The following is a 24,051-nucleotide window of genomic DNA, read 5'->3' as shown; positions in this document are numbered from 1 at the left end:
TTGGCTGGAAGGTAGCCGCGTTGGATTGTGGGATATAGTTTTAAAATTAAAAAGAAAAAAAGACCCGCTAAACTTTATTTTCTGCTCTAAAACTGACGTCAGACCCGCCGTTTTTTCTTTATTTGTCTTTCTCTTTTCAAGGTGCTTTTCGTATGGACGCGGATGTTGTCATGTTTCCATAGCAACAGAGTACCCCACAGCCGGAAGTTCACGGGAGACGTTACCGGATGCGTCACCAAGTTAGAAAAGAAAGGTTAGTTATTCTGCATCGTAACATTATTCTTATTTACATTATTAATATAGTAATACTACTAACAACAACAACAATAATGTTAATAATAATAGCTACTAGTATCATTATGCTATACGTACGCTGTAATTGATCTGCTTCCACGTCCATCATTGGATATTAAATTTGCTATTTGTTCTTTAATGGGTATTATTCTATTTAATTCTGCTATTTATTGTCAGCCAGGGAGTTTAATCTGTTTTCTATTGTTCTGTTCTGCTGTTTTGTAAAAGTTTTCTACTATTCTGTATTTTATTCTGTCCACATAGAACCCCCCCCTTCATCGAGTTGGTATCTTCCGGGTCAAGGGTCATATCCGGGAACAAGATGGCGTCCGCGGCGCTCCGTAGAACAGCCCCGCTGTTCCGGTGTTCGACCGCCTCCCTCCACCGGGTGAGCAAACGGTTCGGTAGCTGCGTCACAACCGACCTGACGTCAGCGGGCTGTGACGTCAGAGAGAAACGACAGTGACTGCTGCTCGCACACAATGACGTGTGGTCGCGTGACGCTGTACGTAACATTCAGACGCTTGGTTGGTGACGTCAGGTGTCACGTGGTGTTGTGCAGAGGCAACACTTCCGTAAACATATCCCACTCTTCCGTAATAAATTATAAACAAAAAGACCCGCTAAACGCTTCCGGGTTTGTGGGCGGGGCTCACGCGGACGGGCCAGAAACAAATCAGACAGCTTTTATTCTTTTACCGGAAACATGACGTCATTCGTGAACTTTGTGATTCATTTGTAGAGAAACATGCTCGTGATGACGTCACACAACAGAGGCCGTTTTATGTAGTTAATCGTTGTCATGTCGTTGCCGTTAAATGAGATCGAGCTGTAGGCTGGTCATGTGACCACCAGGTGGGGCCACTAACAGGAAGTCAGTTTAAGGTAAACGAAGTGTCCGAATGTCATCCTTCAGGTGTGGTTCCACCGCTCGCCGGTTCCTCAGGGGTCCAGTTCCCCCCCGTCAGGGTTCTTCACGCCTGCCGATGATGTCATGCTGCCGCCAGGAAGCTTCGCCAACAGGGTGGCGTTCATCACGGGAGGGGGGACGGGCCTGGGCCGGGCCATGACCGCCACCCTGTCTCAGCTAGGGGCTCAGTGTGTCATCGCCAGCAGGTCAGGGGTCACTGCTGCCCCACCTGGACAGGTGACGTCACTGCAGGTGTTCAAGGAGCTCACCTGTTCTCACCTGTTGGTTTCAGGAAGCTGGACGTCCTGCAGCAGACAGCCGAGGAGATCAGCAGCCAGACCGGAAACCAGGTCAGTAACAGATCCAGAACCCGTCTGTAGGGGTCCTGTCCAGTCTGACCCGGGCTCTGGGCCAGTCTGACCCGGGTCCCCCGTGTCCTCAGGTCCACGCGGTTCAGTGTGATGTCAGGGACCCTCAGGCCGTGGCTCAGTGTGTGGACCGGATGGAGGCCCTGACAGGACTGCCAGACGTAATCCCTCACACACACAGACACACACACACACACACACACACACACACGTTACCCAGGTGATGCTTCCTGCTGCAGGTGGTTGTCAACAACGCAGCCGGAAACTTTGTCAGTCCATCAGAACGTCTGTCGGCCAACGCCTGGAGGAGCATCACCGACATCGTGCTGAACGGGACCGCCTTCGTCACCCTGGAACTGGGCAAGAGGCTGATCCAGAGCCAGAAAGGTCAGAGGTCATCATGGGCTGATACAGAGCCAGAAAGGTCAGAGGAAGAAGGGAGTGATAGAGGAGGAGTGATAGAGGAGGAGTGATAGAGGAGGAGTGATAGAGGGAGGCAGTGCAGCAGCTTTTAAAGGAGTGGGACCAGGTGTGAACGGTAAACAGGATTAGAACCTGTTGCTAGGAAACGGTTCCTGAACAGATTCTAACAGGAAGTGAACTCTGGGTAATTTCACTCTAATTCGGTTATAACTGACTGTTGGCTCTGGGGCCCCGCCCCCATTGGATGGACTAACGGTTGGTTGTCGTTGGTTGTTGCAGGTGCGTCCTTCCTGGCCATCACCACCATCTACGCCGAGTCGGGGTCAGGGTTCGTGGCCCCCAGCGCCTCAGCGAAGGCCGGCGTGGAGGCGCTGTACAAGTCCGTCCCCCTGGCTTCAGATCCCGCCCACTGATGTCATGACATCATGTCGGTCGTCCCTGAGGCGGTTGCCATAGCAACGCTGTGCTGTGTTTCAGGTCTCTGGCTGCTGAGTGGGGGCGCTACGGTCACAGGTTCAACATCATCCAGCCCGGACCAATCAGGACCAAGGTTCTCGCCGCTGATGCTCATGCTAGAGGCTAGCTGCTAGCTCTGCTAGCTGCTAGCGGCTCGATAGTTTACCCGCTGTTGGTGTTTAGGGGGCGTTCAGCCGTCTGGACCCGACCGGCGCCTTCGAGAAGTCCATGATCTCCAGGATCCCAACGGGGCGACTGGGAACACCCTCCGAGATCGCCAACCTGGCGGCGTACGTTAGCAGCGGCTACGCTAGCTGGATGTCCGGAGCAGTGAGTAGCTCTGATGGGCGGTCCACACCAGTCCCAGGTCCAGATCAGTCCTGGATCAGGGTGAGTTTCACGTGGAACCGTTTGTCCTCAGGTGATCCGGTTCGATGGAGGTGAATACGTGTCGATGGCTGGAGAGTTTAACGAGTTGCGGCGGGTGAGTGAGACAGACGGGCAGACAGACGGGCAGACAGACGGGCAGACAGACGGGTAACGTTAACAGTAAATGCTGACTGCGTTCTCTCAGGTGACCCCGGATCAGTGGAAGATGATGGAGACGATGATTCGAAGCACTAAAGGATCCTAGAACGCTCCAGCAACCCTATTGGTCCACGACAACCAACCAGATTACAGCGTGCCGGTGACCCTACCCCCCTGCTGATGTCACCAGGGGGAGGTACTTCCCTCGTCACGGAGGAACGACAGTCAGGAAGTAGCGTTAGCTGGTAGGAGGCTAGCGTTGACCAACTGCAGATTCTCAGTGTTCAGCCAATCAGAGTTCAGCTGTTGTGTTTACGTTAATGAGGAAATATTGATGACATCACCGGTCGTTGACATTTACCCATGATGCACTGCAGCTAAACACGGTGTAAAGATAAACGTGTGTTTGTGTCGGGTCCAAAAGGTTCTGAAGCTCGTAAAGTTTCACCAAACAATAAAGTTTTTTCTCCATATTTTATTGGTGACTTCAGTCGGGTGGGCGGTCCTGGCGGGTGGGCGGTCCCGGCGGGTGGGCGGTCCTGGCGGGCGTCAGTGGGTGTTGATGCTCTGCTGCTGGCAGCGACTGATCAGTGATGTCACCAGCTTCTGGAGAACTTCCGCACGCATCTTGCAGATCTCCAGAACCTCCTGGTGGTTCACCTTCTCCTCCCGGCTGTAGTCCAGAGATACCTGCAGCAAAGGACACGCCCATTAGCGCCGCAACGCCAAGGTCACATGACCTGGCTCAGAACATGAACTCACCATGTTGGTGATGAGCGACAGGCCCAGGACTCGGAGTCCGGCGTGCTTCGCCACCGTCACCTCAGGGACCGCACTCATGCCTGGGGGGGGACAGCAGGACTGAGAACCCCGGTCTACAGACCGCCGGCCAGCCCAGAACAACTTCCTGTCTTACCTACGGAGTCGCAGCCCAGGATCAGGAGCATCCTGGCCTCGGCGATGGTCTCGAAGTTGGGGCCGCTCACCATGCAGTAGACGCCCTCCCTGATGAAGTCGCTGCAGCTGAGCTCCGCCCCCACGTCCAGTGCCAGTCGCCGCAGGTCCTTACTGTAGGCGTCCGACATGCAGGGAAACCGGATCCCGAAGCTGCAGATGGAACCGAAAGTTAATGGTCGGTCACTTGTTCACATGTTGGCCCCGCCCCCTTGGCCCCGCCCCTCACCGCTCGTCGTTGGGCCCACAGAGCGGGTGCTGCCCGGCGAACCCCGGCAGGTTGATGTGGTCTTTGACGATCATGATGTCGCCGACCTTGAAGTCAGGACAGAGTCCGCCGGAGGCGTTGGTCACCAGCAGAGACTCCACCCCCATCAGCTTGAACACCCTCACCGGGAAGGTCACCTGAAGGTCACGACCTGTAAGTTTGTGTGTGTACCTGGCAGAGGGAGTAGCGCTCGTACAGGTGTGTTTGTGTGTGTACCTGGCAGAGGGAGTAGCGCTCGTACAGGTGTGTGTGTGTGTACCTGGCAGAGGGAGTAGCCCTCGTACAGGTGGAAGTGACCCTGCATGAACACACAGGGCGTGTCCTCGATGGTCCCAAACACCAGGCAGCCCTCGTGACCCGTCACTGACACACACATCAACATCGAGTTAAATTTATCCGGCTGCAGAGGCCCCGCCCCCATGGGCCCCGCCCCTCTCACCTGTGCTGATGGGGAAGTTGGGGATGTCCTGGTACCTGAAGATCTGCTTGCTGGCGGCGCCGTCGGCCAGCAGGCCGAGGCCGGAGCCGCAGATGACGGCCACCTTGGGCCGGTGGCTCGTCTGAGTCAGGAGCCACTCGGTGGTCAGACGGTACTGCTCAAAGGAGCAGCAGCTGGGGGGGCAACGGGTGAGACGGTAAGGTGAGACGGGGCAGAGGCAACGGGTGAGACGGGGCAGGGGACACGGTCAGGTGCATGCAAGTTAGCCAACAATAAAAGTTAATGTTGGCTAATGCCAGTGCTCAGGGTTTAGCTAATGTGGGCTAATTTAGCTAATGTGGCTAAATTGTAAAAATTAGTCAAATTTAAAAAAAATTAATTAATAACATTAATGTCAGCAGTCAGTGTTTAGCTAATGTTGGCTAATACCAGTGGTCAGTATTGCTTGGCTAACACTGGCTAACATTAGCAGTCAGTCTTGTTTCATGCTCAGAGTAAATCCAACATGGCGTCCTTGTGGGTCCGTTACGTTGCTGGCTGGTTTCCACTGTGTTTCGGTGAGCTAGCGTTAGCATTAGTGGTCCTAGCGACTAGCGGGGACTTACCAGGACTCTGCTTTGCAATGCATCGTTGAAGCGCAGACACACAACTGGGAGAACAGCAGAATTACAGCGAGACTCTGCCCTCCCCTCAGTGGTTCAACAATTCTGGGAGGTCGTTGACTGTGTGTCGGTGACCTTTGACCTCTGTAGTTTACAGAGTTGGGGTTAACGCTCAGCGGGTAACTGCACTGTGCTACATGTGTGACGTCTGCTGGAAACAACAACACAGGTTAAAGGCACTTAGCTAATGCTAATTAGTAACACGAGCTAACAATTACAATTAGTTTATTATTGTACACTAGCAGGTGATCATAGCCAGAATAGATTATTTTGATGAGTTAATAATTAATACTATAATCAATAATCAGTCATTCAGTCTCAGCTGTACAAGTAGACGCTTAAAAAAGAATGAAAATATTTAAATAATGACAAGCTAACGTCTGAATTTTTTTTGTATTGGCTTCTCAATTAGCTTACATCAGCTAATTACCACCATTATTTCTTTTACTAATCAAGCAAAGTACAGCTAATCAATTATTTTCCTTTAGAGATAGTCAGGCTATCTCTAAAGGATAGCATTACTATCCCCTGGTTCCAGGCTTCATGCTAGGCTAGGCTAGGCTAACCAGTAGATGCATCAAGAACTTGTCATTTATTGACCCGCACAAACCCTGGTGTTTGTGTGTCAGGGAGGTGGAGCTGTTTGTCACCATGGGAACGCTTTTACAGGAATCCAGCTCATCAGTTGCCATGGAAACTGTGTTTCCATAATAGCAACTGTGTGTGTGTGTGTGTGTATTTTTGACATCAACTAGCCAACAGTGAGGTCTGACCAGCTGGTCTCCGCTGAGGGTCTGATCACTTCCTGGGTTGAAGTTCCCTGATTGGCTGGAGGGGAGCCGGCGCCCTCATGTGGTCCAATCCGGTCCTGACAGACAGGGGCTCCAACACACAGCTTATGGGGCTCCAGGGCCGGTCAGGCGTGTGTCCATCAATCAACCTGTGTGATGGAGATATGAAGGTCAGCTTCAACTCCCTGAAAGGTCACTTCCTGTGAGCCTCACCTCTACAGGAAGGTTCAAAGGTCACTTCCTGTGAGCCTCACCTCTACAGGAAGGTTCAAAGGTCACTTCCTGTGAGCCCCACCTCTACATGAAGGTTCAAAGGTCACTTCCTGTGAGCCCAGATGGTTTCAGATGGAGGTGTGGTCCTCAGTTTAACACCATGTGATCACTAACACCGGGGGGCCACCCTGGGGGCCCCGGCCCTGGATCTGCTCTGACTGGCTCTGGCTGCTCACACCGGAGGAAGGGGGGAGGGGGAGGAGCGTCGGTGCGGCGGCTCGTCGGTGAACCGTCAGGACCGTCGGTGAAGCACCGGATGATGAAGATGATGAAGATGAGGAGGCTTCAGCTCGGTAAGAGACGGAGAAGCTCCGCGGGTTCCGGTTTCCTTCACCGTCCATCTGTCCTCTGTCGCCATCATCATCATCATCATCATCATCATCTTCATCACCGTGTCTTACCGCGCGCCTCGGTTAACGGTGATTCCACCGCGATCGGGTCAGCGCGCGTGACGATTTGACGGTAATGATGATGATGATGATGAAGATGATGCAGCGAATGCATCTTTCTTCTCGTCGTGTGTGTGTGTGTGTGCGCGCGTGCATGCGTGCACACGTCGCGGGTGCGTTCGTGCTCGCGCGCATCTCGCCACCGTGTCTAATATAGAAACCACTGCGTCAGAGCGGCGCGTGACGTGACGGGGGACGCGGGAAATGTCCGGGTCTGTTCCGCGAGCCGAATTCCTCCGCAGTCCGTGAGCTTCATCATCATCATCATCATCATCATCATCATCACTGAGCAGCTCCTTGCCCGAGTGACAGGTAGAGTCACGTGACTCGGGCAGGTGTCGATCAGGGGTGAAGCACAGACCGGGACCAGAACCCTTCTGGTTACCATGGAAACGAAAACTAAAATTAACACAGAACAGCAAAGACCCCCCCCCATCAGAACCGGTTCTGATCCAGACCCACATGGACTTGATCACATCCTGCAGAAGTTTTTGGTTCTGTTCATAAAAGCCACCGCCCCTCCCCCTCCCACGGACACACCCACTAAGCCCCGCCTCCACGCCGCTGCTGAACAAAGTGCACATCAAACCCAAAACCCACGGAGGGACGACGCGTCACCTAGCATCGTGTAGCATCACATAGCATCAGAGTCACGTAGCTTCGCTTGGCACCATGTATCACTACTAGCAGCTGCTAACCGAGATTTAATACTAGCTGCTATCTGCTAACGGATGCTAACTGCCTTTTCAAATATCTTGGTTGTGGGGTGCGTGATGTTTCCTCACTGGTCCCACCCTGTTCTGTCCCGCCCTCTCAAGGGCGTGGTTACTACCAGTGTTGTGACCTCAGACGCAGAACAATGGCCACGCCCATCCAGCTGACCCAGAGGCTGGTCCGGGGTCAGCCCGTCTGAACTGATCGTCCAGCCTCGGCACACGGCTGACGGCCGCTTGAGTCATCGTTTACGCTTGCGGACAAACGTGAACCAATCAGGGTGAGCAACACACGGAACAAACGTTCACCGTCCAATCAGGACACTTCATCTGGTTTCCAGGTGATTACATCACGCCCCAAAGCAGTGACTGTTGATTCTGTTACTGATGAACAGCCGAGACCAAAGTCCACCTGTGTGTGTGTGTGTGTGTGTGTGGCTCAAACAAACCCCTCCCCCAGGTGACGATGTTCTCAGTTCTTCTCTGATCTCTATCCTGATCTTTTACTTCATTTGTTTCTTAAACTTTTATGTATTTGTATTCATCTAATAAACAAAACACAAAGGGGTTCAGATCCTTCAGGGGCCGACCTAATACCCCCTTCAGAATAGGGGCGGAGCTTATGCCCCCTCCTGACCAGGGGCGGAGCTAATACCTCCTCCAGAATAGGGGCGGAGCTGGTCAGGAGCAAACTCCTCCTGACCAGATGGACAGACATTCCTTTAGGTTCTCCTGCGAGTTTGTTGAACAGGTGTGTGGTCAGGTGAGGGTTGGGTTAGTTAGGGTTAGTCTGGGCTTGTGCTAGCCATTCGCCACAGGCGAAGTAAATTCCACGTGGCTACAAGGTTTTTAGCTTGTGTAGCCACAGTGGCGTTCTTTTTAGGAAAAGACTCACAACTTTTTTGGACTCGCGAAAATCCCCGAGCGCTAACAGAAGAAAACAATAGCATGATGCTATTTCCGCATCCTGATGGAAATAGCCGAAGTGACCCGAATGCTCCCGATCATTAAATATGCACTCAGGTCATGACCTCCTCTCGCACAATGGAAAAAACCTAGGGCTGTCACTTTAAAGCGTTAATTACGCTGCAAATTATGGGCTATAAAAATTAACGCAATTAATCATGAGTGGCAAGTCAATGCCCAAGCATTTTAAATGTGTCCCATTGAGGGACCCGTAGGCTGCAGTGACGTCACTTCCTACCTGCCCCACTAGTCTAAAGCAGAGTGACTGACAACAGAGATGGACGTGACACAGGAGAGCGAGGGAAGACCACCGGGACCTTTGGGAGGAACGTTTATTTCTAAAAAGAACAAAGACGGACTATCAACAAAAACGCAGTGATTCTGCCCCGTAGACCCTCCGTCAGTCTGCCCCAGGGCAGATGTGGCTACACACGTAGTTACCACCAGCAGGTATGAAGGAGGAGTGGATGAATAATGGATCCGATGGAAAGAGTCTTTGAGGGTCCAGAAAAGCGTTATAGAAATCTAATCCATTATTATTATTATTATTATTATTATTATATTATTATTTTTACCTTTGGTTAAAGAGAATCTTCACATCACTGAAGCAGCTCCAGCCTAACGTTTCATTTAAATGTAAAACATGTGAAGGACACAGAGTTGAACGTTATCTCACCCTTTAAAGGAAAAGCCTGTTGACATCTTACTGTTTAGTTTCCTTATTCAGAGACATGTTCTACTAATCATGGTGAATTGCTGTATTGAGTCAGCTTTAGTATTCATTCTGATTGAGAGTCTGCTTCTGTGCCTGTTTGAGACTCAGATTATTTTATTTAACTGTATTCGTATTACCTTTTTCAGAAATGCACCTGACCTCATTGGTTTTCTGATGTTCTTGGCCTTTTTTCTTTTGAATTTCATTAATAAAGCACGCTTAACCAATAAAAATGTGGATTTCAAATCTTCTCTTCTTGGTCAAACCCCCCCCCCCGTAAAGTTTTACTTGTAAGTTTTACTTGGACTAGAAGACATTTTAACTTTGACTTAGACACTTTGATTTTAATAAATTTGATTCTTGGTATTACTCAATGTTACTTGTTTTACTTGCTGTTACAACAAGCTGCTGTCTGGGACACAGAGTGGCTTTTTGTGGTTTACTCAATTCTTCTACACTGAGCCACAGTGGTTAGTCACACTAGCTCCTGGTGCAAGACCAGGTTAGTGTTAAACTTAGGGTTAGTTAGGGTTAGGTTTAGTTAGAGTTAGGGGTGGTGATAGTCAGGGTTCCTTTAGGGAACAAGTTCCGGGTCAGGGTCCCCTCATGGTGGTCCGGTGTGGTCGTACCAATGCCTTTCAGCCAATCACATGTTCTGATGGTTCTGTGGTAACCTCTACCTGACCTTTGACCTCTGTGTCTCGACAGGTCATGTGACTTCTCATGAAGGACGGACAGTCGGAGCTGAACCTGCATCCAGAGAAGAGGTCTGAGGTGAGCTGAGGGATCATGGGAGATGGGGGACCCCTGCGGACTGAGGGGAACGCCCTCCTGAAGGCCGTCTTCCAGGGGAAGCTCCGGCTGACCCGCCTGCTGCTGGAGGGCGGGGCTTACATCAACGAGGGCAACGAGCGCGGGGAGACGCCCATCTCTGCCGCCTGCATCGCCACGTATGACGACTCACAGACCAGGCAGAGGATGGTCCGGTACCTGCTGGAGAAGGGCGCCGATCCCAACATCCCCGACAAGAGCGGGAGGACAGCGCTGATGCACGCTTGCGCCGAGCATGCTGGGAAGGAGGTGGTGCTGCTCCTATTGGAGAACGGCGCTGACCCCAGCCTGAAAGACTACTCCGGCTCGTCCGCCCTGGTCCACGCCATCAACAAGGGGGACCGGGACACCCTGCAGGTGCTGCTGGACGCCTGCAAGGCCAAAGGCAAGGAGGTCATCATCATCACCACCGACACGTCGCCGTCGGGCACCAAGAAGACCAAGCAGTACCTGAACTCACCACCATCACCAGGTGTCGTGGATAAACTATCTCCAGCTTGCATGTCACCCTCCGACGTGGAAATCGGCACCTCCTCGCCGGCAGGGGTCAAGGGCAAAGACGAGGAGGGAGTCTTCAGCTTTGCTCTCACCCTGGCGTTGCCTTCCGCCCGCCCTCCAGGGGAACGGCGGCCGCCGGTACGGAAGCTCCTGAAGAGACTGAACTCGGAGCCGTGGGGCCTGGTGGCGCCCTCGGTCCTCGCCGGTGTCCCACAAGAGAAGAGCGAGGGTCTGGAGGAGGGCGGCTCCGAGCTGAGCAGGACCATCACGGAGATCAACGGCCTGTCCATCACAGAGCCGGCGAGACCTCTTTTGTCACGGCGACACAGCATCGAGACCCATGACCCTTGTTCCCCCAAACTCATTGACCGGTCCTGCTCTGAGGAGTGTCCTCCACTCTCAGGTTCCTCCTGGGCTGACAAGATCCAGCAGCACCAGATCCTTTACCGGAGGAATACCGCCCCAGAGTCCCAGGAGAACGTTGGGGGCCCTGGCGCGGTCCTAGCTCGGGGGCTGGTCCACCCCAAGCTGACCAGGATGGAGCACTACGAGTCAGACAACCACCTCAGTCCAGAGTCCATCCCTGGATCTCCTGACTCGGGCCGGGTGTCGGTGGAGCGAAGAAGGTACAATGCCTCCCCCCTGTCCCTGGCCACCAGCACCTCTCGGGAGTCTCTGGAGAACATCCCCAGTTCGGTGTCCCCCATCACCATCCGCAGGCGTCCGCCAGGGCTCCTTGAGCGCCGGGGCTCCGGGACCCTCCTCCTGGACCACATCTCCCACACCAGGCCCGGCTTCTTGCCTCCACTCAACATCAATCCCCACAGACCCATCCCTGACATCCGGGCCAATGGCAAGCCCGCGTCCCCCACCCACTCCGGGCACAAGATCCTGGTCCCCATGGCACCTGCTTCGCCCAAACGGGGTCCTGACTTCAAGATGAAGAAGAAACTTCTGAGGAGACACTCGATGCAGACGGAGCAGATGAAGCAGCTCTCCACCTTCCAGGAGATCCTGGCCGAGAAGGTCATCGAGTCCAACGGGGATTGATGACGGGACGAACGGAGCAAGGCATGATGGGTTTCTGCAGAGACTTTAAAGAGAGTTTGACAGCTGGATTCTGAATGTTTTTCCCCAAATGGAATCTGGTTCTGAAGTTCATCTAAAAGTCGATCAAACCACATCTACTGAGAGCAGGCCACCTTTCTGCGCCTGCGCCTTTAAATGTTAATGAGCTCCATCTGTCAACGCCTGTTACACGCCCCCTGTCACGGTGCGCATGGGGCTAATAGTAGCATGTGCTGACGTTTAAGGTGGATGTACCAGGTGCTCCCCGAGATTAACACCCAACCTACGAACATTCGTAGATACAAACAACTGCTGACGGATGTCTAAAATGTTGTATCACGTTCGGACGTTTGTATTTTGAACCGCGTGCCACATCTGGCGAGTTCCCCACCTCCGCCAATCAGCACTGCCCATACGATCATCTCCAACACTCCCCTCGACTTGATAGGTTAGATTCAAATTCAATAAATAGCCACTTCAGAGGTTGTGGACGTCTGTAAACACAGCTGACGCGCATGTCTACACGCTGCCTGCGTGTAGACATGCCATCTGGACACAGCAGATATTTAAGATAGTGACCCGAGATGAGGGAAGTTTTCAGTTCCAGAAAGAAAGGTAACTACCCCCCTCCAACTGATAACAGACATCTAAAACCAGCTAATGGAAGCTAACTTGTCCAGACTCCGACCCTGTAGTCCGTATCGGTCGTCTCGGTCTCTGGTCGTCTGGACATGTTAGCAGACGTTTTAACGGGACAGCCAAACTCCGACATGGAGTGAACCAGTTAGCCAAACACAAGCTGACTGGGGCTATGCAAATCACTCCAGTCGTTAGGTCCTGTCGTGACCTGATTCTGATCAGGACCATTTCACCAGTTTGTGGATGAACAGTCGATCCAGGACCCGGTTGTTTTCCAGGTTCTAGAGCTGGTAGGGTTAGACAGGACAACCAGATGTAGAGATAATAGGACCCCTTTAAGCTCAAAGCTATTAAACCAGATTTAGTTTGTTTCTAATGTTAGCTTCATGTGCTAAACTTCTGTGCAACAAACCAAAAACAAACATCTTTGCTGCTTCAACGACACCTGAAAGAAAAAAAAATCAACGTTCTTCTGATTTACTACTAGAGTTAAACCAGCTGAACAGACGCTGTGGTCGTCCACATACGGCCGATGCTACGCTAACGTGTTCATGTGAAAAGCAACTGCAAATGTTTGTCACCCGCTGTTCCACAACAACGAAACACGATCAGACCAATGACAACTAGAAGACCAACAAGAGAAGACCACCAAGACCAACAACAACAACCAGACCAACATGATCAGACCAACGAGACCAACAAGAGAAGACCGATAAGACCAACATGAACCAATGCAGTCAAGAGACTGCAAAATCGCAGGACACCCCTGAATTCAAAATTTTACCCTGACCTACTTGCATAGGTCAAAGATCAAAGCTAGTGCTCTGACCGACTTTCATAGATCAAAGCACCAGTGTGGTTTTTGTTTCATCTTTCTATCTGCAACGGTTGTGAAGATATTTGGTGGACTAACGGACAGATGGACGGACGAACAGAAGAACACACAAACACTGACAATTACAATACATCACTGATTTGAAGCGGGATGTAACAAGACCACACCAACAAGTCCAATCAGACCAACAAAAGAAGATCAACGAGACCAACAAGACAAGAACAACAAGACCAGACTAACAAGACCATCGAGACCAACCTGTTGTCCTAGTAAAAACAGGCAGCCAATCAAGGACGGGTTTGGTCCGGACCATGTGGGTTCATGTGAGGTGGAGCCTGACGGTGCGCGATAGAAACTTAAGAAGGGCGTTGAACTCATTCATTCTGGTCTCAGCGTGGTGATCAGACCTGGTCCAGGGGTCACGTCATCATCTCAGAGCCTCTGATCGATCGATGATTGATCAATGCTGTGCCGTTCCATTTATGTCTCGACTCAAACTGTGGGTTTGGTCCAGCTGATCCAGACCTCCTACCAGGTCCAGGTTCTTCCTTCATGTGGGTTTGGTGTTGGACTTTGGTGGGTGTGGCCCTCCTCCTCGTCTTTCCACGCGTCCCGATGCTTCCTGGATGAACTGGAATCCAATGTTTCCTTGTTTACAGACGCTCCGAGGTTGTCTCCTCACACCGGCGGACGGAACCGACGCTGCTGCACCTGAACCGATGCTGCTGCACCTGAACCTCTGAGGAGCTAGAAACCGGGTTCTGTTTGTGTAAAACTTTATTGACAGGTGAGAGCTTCCTCCTGATGACATCACAGTGTTCCACGTCGTTTTGTTGTTTTTCAAACTCCAAAGAAGTCGTGATGATGATGATGATGAACCAAAACCTGCTGGCACTGTAAATACTGTAAAGATCAACTGTGCAATAGGAGCCTTCACCACAGGGGGGTGCTGGAGCCAGAGCTTCAGTTAGCTCCACAACAGCATTAGCCTAGCAAGCTGTGTTAGCATGCTGAAAGCTTCACAAGGACAGTGAAGATTCTGTTGGAACTAAATGAACACTTTACTCTTTTGCTAGCATGAGGCTAACAATTTCCCTCTGCTTCCAGTTGTTGTGCTAACTATGCTACGTGTGCTGTTGAGACACAGAAATGTCTTATTTCACGCGTTTGAATGTCTCTGATAATCGCTGATGAAGTTTAATTGTTTTTGGACAATCTGGTTGTGACGGACCGGCACACCTGAACCCGGCTCAAACCGGTCTGGTCAGGGTTCAGCTGGATCGGGCTGTCGACGGACCTCGTGGAGAGTGTAGATACTTCAAGTTTAAACTAAATCAGAGTATTTTTGTAAGCCTGTTAGCGATAGAAACGTCCAATCTGTGAACTCTTCCTTCTTTGGCTCTGATGGTGAAAAAAAACATTTGTTTCAGGTTCAAACGTTCAAATTAAACTTGTGTGTTGTCCCATGTCTGTGACTCCATCCATGAACAGACAACCAACAGGAAACCAACTCTGGGCGGGCCAGTTTTCATACAATAAAATTACACCAAAAACTTCAAATATTCTTGGTATTTTTATAGAAATATTTATTCATGAAAGGCTACATGAATGACTAAAGCTAATGCTACCTAGCATGATTCAAAATATATTGAGCAAATCATCAAAAACCTCTTCACATTTTTTGGGAGGGAACTAACAATTGACTGATATTGATGAACTGATTACCTGATCAGTGTGACGATGACACCAAATCACCTGATGACAGAAGATTAGCATGAGCTATACCTGGAATGTAGGCTGGTTTTTAGCATTTAGCACTAATCCCAATCCTAGCAGTCAGGCTGAGTAGTTTTGATGTTTACACATAGCCACAGTTTAGCTAGCCTATGACCCAGGTTAGCCTTACTTAGCCTTCATTGTGCCTGTTTAGCAAAAACAGGCTACATTTAGCCAGTTTTTGCTAACGATCAAGCCCAGTTTGATGACCTAGTGGCATTAGATCATAATTCACGTTGACAGACGTGTTGACTGGATCAATAAAAACATGATTGACAGATTATTGATGATGTACTGACTAATAGTAGGTCACAGTAGGCTGGTTGTTTCTGATGGACGTGGCTCGAAACCTGTGGTCCATCGGTGGTCATTGGACTCCGCCCCTCTCAGCATAGGTCATCAGACAGGTTGTCTGACCCGTCTGGTCTGAAGTGGTCCACAGGTGCTACTAACTGGACCCTTGAGGACTTCCTGGGTGTGGTCCTCTGATTGGGCTTTGTGCTAACGGCCCGGTCCAATGTTACAACAGGACATGGAGCGTCCCACATGGAACACAAAGGTATGGACGGAGGCCCCGCCCACCTCTGGATGACAGGTCTGGACACTTCCTCTGTCTGACAGACGTTACCCGAACAGGTGGGCCAAACTTCACATCTCACCTCTGACCTCATGGCACCAATGACCGGAGCTGGGCAGTAGCTCAGTCCACTGGGAACCGGAGGGTGGCTGGTTTGAGACCCACATGGACCAAAAATTTTGGAGTGTGAACGGGCAAAGGAGAGGTGCCAGTTCACTGCCGAGGTGCCTTTGAGCAGGGCACCATCCCCCTACAAGTCGCTCTTTGTGGCTCAACGCTATGTAGCTACCTGCCGCTCTACCATCACCCTCTCCCTATTTGCATGTGTGTGTTGGAGCATGTACATGTACACATGTGTGTGTTGGAGCATGTACATGTACACATGTGTATGTTGGAGCATGTACATGTACACATGTGTGTGAAAATAGAAAAAGAACAGAGTGGAAAAATAATTTCCCTCGGCAGATAAACTATGCTTCTTCTCCCTTTTCTTTCAAATGATTCAGGACAACAGCGGGTGCTTGAAATGACGAAATGATTTGGGATATCTGGAAAACTGGAGTGATAAATTGTTACTTAAGTTTAATTCATGTAAACGCAAATTAATAAGGATTGGAAGATATGAAGCAGAAGAAAACATGTGCACCATTGGTAACAATAATGAGCACAATTTAGAACAAGGGGGGTTAGAAAAAGTCTGAAACTAGAACTACTACAAACACGATGTGCGTAAGTACAGCTTTACAGGATTGTGAAGGCATGGAACTCACTACCCAAGGTAGCTGTTAATGCCAATTCGGTCGACACCTTTAAGGAACACCTACATCACCACTGGAAGGAAGAAGATGTAAACTGTGACCACCCAGCAGAACTCCAGCTGTAGCCTACACCAAGGGGGCCACCAACGAGGATGAGGACCTGTTCTCATGGAGGCGTGACAGGAACATGGGGTCATGTGACCATGTCTTTGATGAAGGAGATTGAGCATTGTTTTGTCTTTTCATGTTTTGCTTTGAAGCGTTATCAAAGCCATGTTCACATTAAGAGCAGGACCTTTGACGGTTCTGCTGATAATGGGTGGAGCGCGTCCACAAGCCAGGCAGCAGATGCTGACCAGCAGGAAGATGTCGTCACAAAAGCTGAGAAGTGAAGCGACTGAATTTCTCACCAGATACGTCCCAGATTTCCTGAGTGAGATGTTGGTGGTCTCATCGCCACCCATGACTGAAGTTCTCACCAGACTCATCCAGGGTTTCCTGAGTCGGATCACAGACGAGCAATGGGACGCCGTAGAATCAGGGCGCTTTGAGAAGGAAATAGAAAACCTCCTTGTCAAAATGTACATGAATATAATACAAATGTTAACCTGCTACATTTATCGAGCAGTGTTGCGTCAAGGAACTGAAACTTCTCCATCGTCCCATTCCCCTGGATCTAAGGGCTCAAGAACCAACCTGCTCCCGATGCAATTCATGCAAATGATGGGTAACACCATTCCGCAAGCCCTAAACAAGGCGTTGGGCATTCCTGAGGTCTTCGCCAACTGGAGAGCAAAAGCAATTTCACGACTTCTGTCCATCAGCATCATTAAGAACGTCAACATATTGCTGAGCTGTCGCTCCAGAGGAGAGGGAAACGACATCCATTCAGGAACTGGACTGCCTTCTGGAGTCAATCTATCCATCAGTTGCCTGATGAAAATAGTCAAGCATTTCTTCCTAGTCCTGAAGACATTTGCAGGCACGACCAGAAGGTACCTTTACCATAAAAAAGACGAACTTAATGGAAAGGGTTCAATGACGGTCTTGAGCTTTGAGAGAATACCAGAGGACCACCACCATCAGCCGGTGTCATCTAATCAAAACCAGAATACCTCATTGATCTCCAACAGGGGAATCTCTCATAACCCTAACCCTCTAAAGACCAATGTGGATGAGGGTCTGCTGAAGACTGTCTCCTACGAGGCTCAGCTGGAGGAGATGCAGAGAGAGGTAGACACTCTGAAAACTACTCTAGAAGAGACTCTGTTGAAGAACGCCCACATTGTGGCTGAACTGGAGGAGACGGAAAAAGAGGAAGATGCTCGGTTGGAGGAGATGAAGAAAAAGGAAGATGCTCTGCAAACTGATCTGGAGGATGATTGTTTGAAGAATGCCTACATTATGGCTCAACTGGAGAAGATGAAGAAAGTGGAGGACAGTCTGAAAACTGATGTAGAGGAGGCCTCTGCCCTCTTTTGTACTAACTTGGTGAAGCACCAGAACAAGACTGTCCAGGAGGAAAGAAATGGTTCTATTCAGGATCTGCTGAAGGCGTCATTCAGCAGAGAGGTCCAGTGGAGGGAGCACACCTTATCTCTGCTCCAGGACCTCCTGCAGAAGGAGCAGAGGTGGGCGGAGAAGGAGAAGGACCTGATGGCTCAGATAGAGGAACTGAAGTCCCAGTTCCCAACAACGACGAGGGAGAGGAGGAAGTGGTACAACAGGCTGTTCTGGTGGTGGTCAGAACCAGAGTCCTGATCTGGACCTGAAGGCCCAGACAGCCTTCAACAAGAACCAGAGTCCTGATCTGGACCAGAAGGTCCCGACAGCCTTCAATCAGAACCAGAGTTCTGATCCTGATCTGAACCTGAGTCCTGATCTTGACCTAAAGGTCAAGACGGCCTTCAACCAGAACCAGAGTTCTGATCTGGATACCAACAAACAAAACAATACAAACAAACCAACCAACACCAACAAACAGCCGTGACACACACAGACTGGAGCACATGCTCATGTTTCATGACGACCACTAACCGGTCTCTGCTGGCTTCAGCTTCCTTCAGGCATCCATCAGCACCAGGGTGCAGCTCAGTGGTCCGACTGGACCTGAGAGGCACCGACACACGGCTGGTGACCACTGCCCCCTGGGGCCTCCTCCGACACCAGCACCAACCACACCAGCTTGTCCTCCACCTCCAGAACCCTGGTAGAGTTCAGCACCAGAACCACCACAGTGGACATGTCGCCGATGTGGTCATTCTTGGAATTTAAATATATTGTTAAAAAGATCTCAGAATAAATTGTTGGAATAGGTTAAGACACATCAGGACACCAAATGGAACGATAACGAGTGTTTTATGTATTTAACCGGCGGGGCTTCGCTTCAGCTACGCATGTAAGCTGGAACTGTAACCATTTTACAGCTTTAGCTGTCACGTGTCTGGAGTAATTTTCTGTTGCGAGTCGCTTCATGACGAACAACAATTCAGTTGAGAACTCATTCTCCTGCAGACGTGTCGATCTGGTCCCCTTCACGTCCAAACACAGGAATCATGGGATTTCCCAGAATGACACAGTTGGATGCCAACAGGTGTTGACATCCAATTTGACGTTTCCACTTGTCTTGTTTTGCTGGAGGGCGTCTCTGAAATGATTTGTGAATCAGAGCTCGATGAAGCCTCTTCCCAACACCGACAGACATCCCTCTGAAGCTGCTCCTTCATCGGATTCTTCGTCACGGCTCTGAAGCAGAGCTGAAGCTGACAGAACAATCACTTTCTTTCTACTGGTCATTTTTGTCTGTCTTGGGTTCAGAGTGAAGCTACAGCTAGCCTTTAGCTTCACAGAGGGTTAAAAACAGACAAGAGAGCAGCAGAATACAGTCGAGACTGAAACGACAACACCTGAAAAATAAAAATAAAAATAAAAGGCAATCAGTCAGAGTGACAGCTGCGGTCAGTGAAGGTAGAAACACTCAGATCTCCTTTGAGTTTTGAAATTTTAATGATAATAATAATAATAATAATAATAATAATAGACCTTTATTGTCCCACAGTGGGGAAATTTGTGAATGATAAAACAATGTTAGAATAAAATGGAGACACGTTTGGGACAGTCCTGTGGGCTCACAGGTCTGTTTCCAACTAACTTCTGACTTTGTTCATTCTGGAAGCGGTCCAGCTGGAAGCTTTGGTGGTTCCGGTGATCAACCCTCAGAGGCCATGGAACCAGTGAGTGGAGCTAGCATGAGCTAAAGCTAACCGCTAACGCACTGTTAGCACGAGCAACCGTGTCCTAGGTGGAATCATAGCTAACATGAGCTAACAGCTAACAGACAGTCCAACGCGTCCACCCAGCGGACACAGTCAATAAAGTTGATTCAAACACGGGGACTCACAGAGCCGGGTCCGTCTGGGTCCTCCATGTTCCCGGAGCTCCCGCCTCTCCCTCCCGGCTTCGCTCCTTCTTCCCTCTCCTCTCGCGGCTCAAACGGTTTTTATTCCCGGTAAAAGTTCACCGGTGAACCTCTTCAGACTCGTCTCTCCTCCGGTTCAGACTGGCCGCTGCTCGGCGCTACTTCCGGTCTGCAGTTTGAAAACTTCCGCCGAGCTCTGATTGGACGAGGGAGCAGAGGCTTCTCCCATTGGCTGGAAGGTAGCCGCGTTGGATTGTGGGATATAGTTTTAAAAATTATAAGAAAAAACCCCCCACACCTGCTAAACTTTATTTACTGTTCAAACTCTGACGTCAGACTCTTCTTTTCTGTTTATTCCTTTTTTTCTTTTTTCGAGGCGTTTTTTTAATGGACGCGGATGTTGTCACGTTTCCATAGCAACGGAGTCCCCCACAGCCGGAAGCTCACGGGAGACGCTACCGGATGCGTCACCAAGTTCTTCACCTGATCGTTAGACGTCCCAGAGCGAAACATCATCTTCATCTTCATCCTCACCTGTAGATGTAAGTGATGTTTGACTGGGACTAGTTAGCAGCTGGTTAGCAGCTGGTTAGCAGCTGGTTAGCACGGAAAGTAAGGGAAAGAACTCGTTAATAGAAATATTAACAAGAACAATAAGAATGTTATTATTATTAATAATATCATTATATGATTATTATTGTTGTTTCTGTTATCACTATTATTATTATTGTTATTATTATTATTGTTGTTATTATTATTATTAGTAGTAGTAGTAGTAATAGTAGTATTGCACTAGTAACTAACCTTCATTCCTGTCCTGGAAAGGAGAGGAATGAAGGTTAGCCGCAGTAAGACAGAGTACATGTGTGTGAATGAGAGGGACCCAAGTGGAAGAGTGAGGTTACAGGGAGAAGAGATCAAGAAGGTGGAGGATTTGAAGTACTTAGGGTCAACAGTCCAGAGCAATGGAGAGTGTGGAAAAGAGGTGAAGAAGCGTGTCCAGGCAGGATGGAACGGGTGGAGGAAAGTGTCAGGTGTGATGTGTGATAGAAGAGTTTCAGCTAAAATGAAAGGAAAGGTGTACAAAACTGTGGTGAGACCAGCGATGTTGTTTGGTCTAGAGACAGTGTCACTGAGGAAAAGACAGGAGACAGAGCTGGAGGTAGCAGAGATGAAGATGCTGAGGTTCTCTCTGGGAGTGACCAGGATGGATAGGATCAGGAATGAGTACATCAGAGGGACAGCACATGTTAGAGGTTCTGGAGATAAAGTCAGAGAGTCCAGACTGAGATGGTTTGGACATGTCCAGAGGAGAGATAGTGAATATATTGGTAGAAGGATGCTGAGTTCTGAACTGCCAGGCAGGAGGCCTAGAGGAAGACCAAAGAGGAGGTTTATGGATGTAGTGAAAGAGGACATGAAGGTAGTTGGTGTGAGAGAAGAGGATGTAGAAGACAGGGTTAGATGGAGGACACTGATTGGCTGTGGAGACCCCTGAAGGGAGAAGCCAGGAGAAGAAGATTATTGCACTAGTAATAATAGTGGAGTAGTAATAGTAGCAGTACAGGACTAGTCGTCATACAAGTACCAGTAGTACTAGTAGTAGTAGTGGTACTCGTAGTAGTAGTAGAAATAGTAGTAGTAATAGTAGTAGTAACAGTATTATTAGTAGCACTACTAGTAGTAGTAAGGTCACGGTAGTAGTAGCACTAGTAATAGTATTAGTAGTAATAGTAGTGGTAGCAATGCAGTGGTAGTAGTACTACTAGTAGTACTAGTTGTACTACATGCAGTAACTTGTGCTCCTGCAGATCCAACATGGCGTCAGACTCGTGTCCTTCAGGCAACCCCAAGGTGAAGGTGAGGAGGCGGAGTCAGGACAGGAAGAGGAAGAAGGTTCAGGCGGAGGAGGTCCAGGGTTTGACCTCCGCCGGTCACACGGCTCTGCAGGAGGGGCGCCCCCAGGAGGCCCTGAGACACCTGAGCCACGCCCTGGAGGCTGCAGGACAGGTGAGTGTGTTCAGGTCAAAGGTTGTCAACAGGTGAGTGTGTTCAAGAAAATGACTAAATGACTGACTAAATAGTATTACTACTATTACTAGTAATAGTATTACTACTATTACTAGTAATAGTAGTAATACTATTACTAGTAATAGTAGTAATACTAATATGAGTACTGCTACAAGTAATAGTAGTGTTGATAGTAGTGTTACCACCTGGCTCAAGGTCGGCAACCAAAGGGAGGTCACACACAGATGTAACGTGTGTGTGGAGGGTGTCAGTGGTGTTGGGGGTGTGTGGAGGGTGTCAGTGGTGTTGGGGGGTGTGGAGGGTGTCAGTGGTGTTGGGGGTGTGTGGAGGGTGTCAGTGGTGTTGGGGGTGTGTGGAGGGTGTCAGTGGTGTTGGGGGTGTGTGGAGGGTGTCAGTGGTGTTGGGGGTGTGTGGAGGGTGTCAGTGGTGTTGGGGGTGTGTGGAGGGTGTCAGTGGTGTTGGGGGTGTGTGGAGGGTGTCAGTGGTGTTGGGGTGTGTGGAGGGTGTCAGTGGTGTTGGGGGGTGTGGAGGGTGTCAGTGGTGTTGGGGGTGTGTGGAGGGTGTCAGTGGTGTTGGGGTGTGTGGAGGGTGTCAGTGGTGTTGGGGGTGTGTGGAGGGTGTCAGTGGTGTTGGGGGGTGTGGAGGGTGTCAGTGGTGTTGGGGGTGTGTGGAGGGTGTCAGTGGTGTTGGGGGTGTGTGGAGGGTGTCAGTGGTGTTGGGGGTGTGTGGAGGGTGTCAGTGGTGTTGGGGGTGTGTGGAGGGTGTCATTGGCGTTGGGGGTGTGTGGAGGGTGTCAGTGGTGTTGGGGGTGTGTGGAGGGTGTCAGTGGTGTTGGGGGTGTGTGGAGGGTGTCAGTGGTGTTGGGGGTGTGTGGAGGGTGTCAGTGGCGTTGGGGTGTGTGGAGGGTGTCAGTGGTGTTGGGGGTGTGTGGAGGGTGTCAGTGGTGTTGGGGGTGTGTGGAGGGTGTCAGTGGTGTTGGGGGTGTGGAGTGTGTCAGTGGTGTTGGGTGTGTGGAGGGTGTCAGTGGTGTTGGGGGTGTATGGAGGGTGTCAGTGGTGTTGGGGGTGTGGAGTGTGTCAGTGGTGTTGGGTGTGTGGAGGGTGTCAGTGGTGTTGGGGGGTGTGGAGGGTGTCAGTGGTGTTGGGGGTGTGTGGAGGGTGTCAGTGGTGTTGGGGGTGTGTGGAGGGTGTCAGTGGTGTTGGGGGTGTGTGGAGGGTGTCAGTGGTGTTGGGGGTGTGTGGAGGGTGTCAGTGGTGTTGGGGGTGTGTGGAGGGTGTCAGTGGTGTTGGGGGTGTGTGGAGGGTGTCAGTGGTGTTGGGGGTGTGTGGAGGGTGTCAGTGGCGTTGGGGTGTGTGGAGGGTGTCAGTGGTGTTGGGGTGTGTGGAGGGTGTCAGTGGTGTTGGGGGGTGTGGAGGGTGTCAGTGGTGTTGGGTGTGTGGAGGGTGTCAGTGGTGTTGGGTGTGTGGAGGGTGTCAGTGGTGTTGGGGGGTGTGGAGGGTGTCAGTGGTGTTGGGGGTGTGTGGAGGGTGTCAGTGGTGTTGGGGGTGTGTGGAGGGTGTCAGTGGTGTTGGGGGTGTGTGGAGGGTGTCAGTGGTGTTGGGGTGTGTGGAGGGTGTCAGTGGTGTTGGGGGTGTGTAAGGTGCAACAAACCAAACAAAGGCAACAGGCTGACGAGGCTGCAGCAGGCCCAGCTGAGAGAGATTGTGACCAAAAGGGCGGTCCTTAAGAAGCCCTGCAGGCCCCACCCAGAATGGCGGGCACTAACAGACACTCCCTCATAGCTCCGCCTACCAGCCAACTCCTGGTAGCTGCAAGAGACAGACCAGTGAGAGACAGGCAGACTGCACAAGGTCGTGACAGTAGGAACAGTAGTAATTGCTTGTAGTAGGAGGACAAACCCTTGATTTCCCATCATGCTTTGCTCCTCAGCTGCAGGACTCTCGGGTCATACGGGCGTGTTCCTTTAACCTTGGGGCCGCCCACGTGGAGGCGGGTCACGCTCAGAAAGGGCTGGAATTCCTGCGCCGGGCTCAACCGGGCCCAAAGGCAGACCGCCTCCCAGACCTCCAGTACAACCTGGGCCAGGCCCACAATGCACTGGGGCAGGACCGGGAGGCTGTGGGCCACTTCCTGCGGGCGGCTCAGCTGTACCGATCTCAAGGAGATGGGGGCAGCGAGGGCCATGCCTGTCTGGAGATGGGCCGCTGCCACCACAGGACCCAGGTCAGAACCAGAACCTGATTCAGAACCAATTAGAACCTGATCCAGAACCTGATCCAGGACCAGGACCTGTGTGTGTGTGTGTGTGTGTGTGTGTGTGTGTGTGTGTGTGTGTGTGTGTGTGTGTGTGTGTGTGTGTGTGTGTGTGTGTGTGTGTGTGTGTGTGTGTGTGTCAGGACTGGGCTCCAGCG

General features: G+C 50.7%; 4 protein-coding genes across 4 annotated transcripts in view; 3 read left to right on the top strand and 1 right to left on the bottom strand.

The window, feature by feature from the left end:
* Positions 1-153: 153 nt before the first annotated feature.
* decr1 (2,4-dienoyl CoA reductase 1, mitochondrial) lies at positions 154-3,452 on the top strand. Its single transcript, XM_068322878.1, has 11 exons — positions 154-253; positions 559-682; positions 1,211-1,410; positions 1,497-1,554; positions 1,647-1,733; positions 1,812-1,959; positions 2,275-2,374; positions 2,473-2,545; positions 2,635-2,781; positions 2,873-2,935; positions 3,026-3,452. Exons 1-11 carry the CDS (start codon positions 228-230, stop codon positions 3,083-3,085), a joined length of 1,086 nt encoding a protein of 361 aa, XP_068178979.1. The 5' UTR covers positions 154-227; the 3' UTR covers positions 3,086-3,452.
* On the bottom strand, positions 3,446-19,736 carry pnp4b (purine nucleoside phosphorylase 4b). Its single transcript, XM_068322889.1, has 9 exons — positions 19,592-19,736; positions 6,076-6,242; positions 5,246-5,450; positions 4,641-4,813; positions 4,461-4,564; positions 4,163-4,338; positions 3,896-4,086; positions 3,742-3,821; positions 3,446-3,669 (listed from the first exon to the last, which is right to left on the bottom strand). The coding sequence occupies exons 3-9, from the start codon at positions 5,266-5,268 to the stop codon at positions 3,529-3,531; spliced, it is 888 nt and encodes a 295-aa protein (XP_068178990.1). The 5' UTR covers positions 5,269-5,450; positions 6,076-6,242; positions 19,592-19,736; the 3' UTR covers positions 3,446-3,528.
* Positions 6,581-14,620, top strand: LOC137600949 (ankyrin repeat domain-containing protein 34A). Its single transcript, XM_068322874.1, has 2 exons — positions 6,581-6,659; positions 9,918-14,620. Exon 2 carries the CDS (start codon positions 9,999-10,001, stop codon positions 11,586-11,588), a length of 1,590 nt encoding a protein of 529 aa, XP_068178975.1. The 5' UTR covers positions 6,581-6,659; positions 9,918-9,998; the 3' UTR covers positions 11,589-14,620.
* A 295-nt stretch (positions 19,737-20,031) lies between the features above and the next one.
* Positions 20,032-24,051, top strand: part of LOC137600951 (tetratricopeptide repeat protein 24) — a 5,146-nt gene continuing 1,126 nt past the window's right edge. Inside the window, exons 1-4 of the mRNA XM_068322876.1 lie at positions 20,032-20,151; positions 21,421-21,619; positions 23,570-23,863; positions 24,037-24,051. The exon at positions 24,037-24,051 is cut by the window's right edge and continues 187 nt beyond it. Coding sequence (XP_068178977.1) covers positions 21,428-21,619; positions 23,570-23,863; positions 24,037-24,051 — 501 coding nt within the window. The 5' untranslated portion in view covers positions 20,032-20,151; positions 21,421-21,427. The remainder of the gene's footprint in view (positions 20,152-21,420; positions 21,620-23,569; positions 23,864-24,036) is intronic.

This window comes from Antennarius striatus, chromosome 9 (genome assembly GCF_040054535.1).
Source record: "Antennarius striatus isolate MH-2024 chromosome 9, ASM4005453v1, whole genome shotgun sequence".
Classification (NCBI taxonomy): domain Eukaryota; kingdom Metazoa; phylum Chordata; class Actinopteri; order Lophiiformes; family Antennariidae; genus Antennarius; species Antennarius striatus.
The sequence above is the reverse complement of the archived record's forward strand: the minus strand, read 5'-3'. Positions and strand labels throughout refer to the sequence as shown.

Bases quoted from the DNA above. Each gene is read 5' to 3' on its own strand.
- decr1 (XM_068322878.1), top strand. From the start codon at position 228: ATGCGTCACCAAGTTAGAAAAGAAAG. The intron at 1,411-1,496 runs GTCAGGGGTCAC...TGTTGGTTTCAG, and splicing joins CAGTGTGTCATCGCCAGCAG to GAAGCTGGACGTCCTGCAGC. The intron at 1,734-1,811 runs GTAATCCCTCAC...TTCCTGCTGCAG, and splicing joins CCCTGACAGGACTGCCAGAC to GTGGTTGTCAACAACGCAGC.
- pnp4b (XM_068322889.1), bottom strand. From the start codon at position 5,268: ATGCATTGCAAAGCAGAGTCCTG. The intron at 4,339-4,460 runs GTACACACACAC...CGTGACCTTCAG, and splicing joins AGGGCTACTCCCTCTGCCAG to GTGACCTTCCCGGTGAGGGT. The intron at 4,087-4,162 runs GTGAGGGGCGGG...TTCCATCTGCAG, and splicing joins TGTGGGCCCAACGACGAGCG to CTTCGGGATCCGGTTTCCCT.
- LOC137600949 (XM_068322874.1), top strand. From the start codon at position 9,999: ATGGGAGATGGGGGACCCCTGCGGACTGAGGGGAACGCCCTCCTGAAG.